At 41.6% G+C, this 2,697-nt stretch overlaps 1 protein-coding gene across 1 annotated transcript in view; it reads right to left on the reverse strand.

Moving 5' to 3' along the window:
• LOC101850444 (receptor-transporting protein 4) overlaps positions 1 to 2,697 on the reverse strand; it is a gene marked incomplete in the record, with an annotated part of 54,966 nt that overhangs the window by 35,541 nt on the left and 16,728 nt on the right. Inside the window, 1 exon segment of the mRNA XM_035972703.1 lies at positions 848 to 2,054. Coding sequence (XP_035828596.1) covers positions 848 to 969 — 122 coding nt within the window.

Below are 2,697 nucleotides of genomic sequence, written 5' to 3' on the forward strand. Positions count from 1 at the left end.
GGGGATTAAAATATGGGGGGGGGAGGACACACACATATGTGGACACACAATCACCTAGGCAGGCAAACAGACAGACAGACAGACAGACAGACAGACAGACAGGCAGCCAGACAGACAGACAAACGGAGAGGCACACAGACAGACAAATAGACAGACCGGCAAATACACAGACAGACAGATACAAAGACAGACAGACAGATACAAAGACAGACAAACGGAGAGGCAGACAGACAGACAAATAGACAGACCGGCAAATACACAGACAGACATATACACAGACAGACAGACAGACCGAAAGACAGACAAAAAGACAGACGGGCAGAAAAACTGAGAAGCACAATTTGCCACCGTGCACCTTCCATCGTGAGAACTTCGCTAGGATTTAAAGTGCATTGTACGAGCAGAACCAACACTAGTAACCGCAACAACAACAACAACAACAACAACAACATCAACAACAACAACAACAACTACAACAACGACAATAGCAAAAGCAACGACGACAACAGCAACAAAAACCAACAACAACAACACCACCATCAACAAAAGTAACAGCACCACCAACTTAGACGCAATAAAAACAACAATGACAGCAGCTGCCTGCCAAAAAAGGAAAACAACAACTGCCCAATAATGACAACAACAACAACAACCGCCAAACAACAACAACAACAACAACTGTCAAATAATGACAACAACAACAGCCAAAAAAAAACAACAACAACAACAACAGCCAAGTAATGACAACAATAACTGCCAAAAAATGACAACAACAACAAAAACTGCCAAAAATGACAACAACTGCCAAATAATGACATAATAATAATAATATATTATACAATCTTACCTCTGGGACAAGAACAGTCCCAATTCCGATTCACTGCATTTGGACAGGTCGATGGGACTGAGTGAAAGGGTCGGTGAGACCGGGGAGATGGGGACGGCGGGGAGGGTGTTGGTCATAATCATTGTGGCGATGGTGGAGGCCAGGGAGGGGTCAGCTACGGCCAATGGATGCTGCTGGACAGTGACTATGTCGGGGCTGAGTTCTTTCACGCTGTTCACTCCGCTGCTGGCCTCGGATTTGGGATCCAGAGCCAGGGTGACTGGTAGAGACCCAATGGTGGCGGAGGGAGGGGGTTCGCACTCCGGGAAGTGCGACTGACGTCAGAAAAAGGGGAGGCTATAAGCCCGAAGATCGATTGTCCTTTTGTTGGCGTTTCGAAGGGGAGAGAACCACCTCGCGTCTACAGATGGTTCTTTTTGTCTTCTTAACTTCACACACAGGAAGAAAATAAAAAGAAATGTCTAAGGAAGGAGCGTTATATTATGCTCCTGAAGTCCTTTGTTCCTTAACAGATTTTACAGAGTCTAAAAGATGTATGTCTTAGTAAAGACACACCACAAGTAGACTGTGTATTTACTTTGAGAAAAATGAAAGGATTTGCAAGAATTTTTTTTTTTTAATTTCGTGATAGCTCCGACACTTGGAAGAATGAGAGCTCCTGAAGGAATAAAGAACCCTCGTAAATGAAAATTGTGGACTAGTACTGCTGCAATCCTCAGAAGATAGAATCACGTTCTTAGTGGTTGTTTTCACAAGACAAGAGAAAGCTCTTGTAAAATGTTACTTCGATACCGTCGTTTTATCCGCTTGCTCTGTGGCTTAATCTGTTTTATAGCTGTTTTTGAACAACTTCCCACACTCTCTTTTTTGGAGGGAAGACGTGTCAAAGTGTCAAAAGCTGACTAATCCTTCGGTCGTTGTTTTTGGAAGAATCTCCAGAGCACGCTTGTGTGTGAAGGTGCAGATACTCCTCAGTTTGTCCAAACAAGTATTAAAATGTGTCGTTCGCAACGAACAAGAAATAGAAAAAAAGGTTTGTTTCCTTCTAGAATCACAGATAACAAGTTCTTCTCTCTGTGTCGTGGTGTTTCCTTCTTATCTGGTCAGTTCTGAGTTTCATTTGTCCTTGAAACAATGAGACAGAGTTGTCTTCTTCTTAATGTTCCTTCTTATCCTGGAGCTGTTTCGCACTCGTTTGCTCCCTACACTGAAGTAACGGAATCGACGTAACGTAATGACAATGATAATAACATTATGATAAGACCGGCCTACAGTTGATCGGGTTATATTGAGCCCCATGTATCATGCAGATGTGAAGAAAAGCGAAACTTACCAAAACGGATTAAGTGTAAAAATACAATGAGAATGTATAATTGTGCTGCACGCAAGTTGCGGCTAACGTTGAAATTTCAGTTTTGAGTTTAAAATAACTGTTGAGTCAAAATTTACTAAGAATAATTACATGAGTTACTACTCAATGGGTTTGATTTATCTGTTGTTTTTGTTGGGTTTTTTGTTCAATGTTGTTTTTTATTACTGTTTAATTGTTTATTATATTTTTTCCCATTTGAGGTTTTGTTTCCTTTGGTTGCTTTTTCTGTGGTTTAGGACAGACAAGCGAGGCGGAGGGATGTCTCAGGGTTTTATTTAGCTTTTGTTTTTGTCGTTTGTTTTTGTTGTTTTGTTTTGTTTGTTTGTTGTTGTTGGGGTTTGTTTTGTTTTTTTGGAGGGGGGGGGGTAACATTGTTGTTTTCTTGTGTTTGTTGTTGGTTGTGGTGATGTTAGTGGTTAGAAGGCCCCGCTGGTAGGTCATGCTTATTTCTCTCTCTCTCTCTCTCTCTCTCTCTCTC

This window comes from Aplysia californica, unplaced genomic scaffold (assembly GCF_000002075.1).
Source record: "Aplysia californica isolate F4 #8 unplaced genomic scaffold, AplCal3.0 scaffold00805, whole genome shotgun sequence".
NCBI lineage: Eukaryota > Metazoa > Mollusca > Gastropoda > Aplysiida > Aplysiidae > Aplysia > Aplysia californica.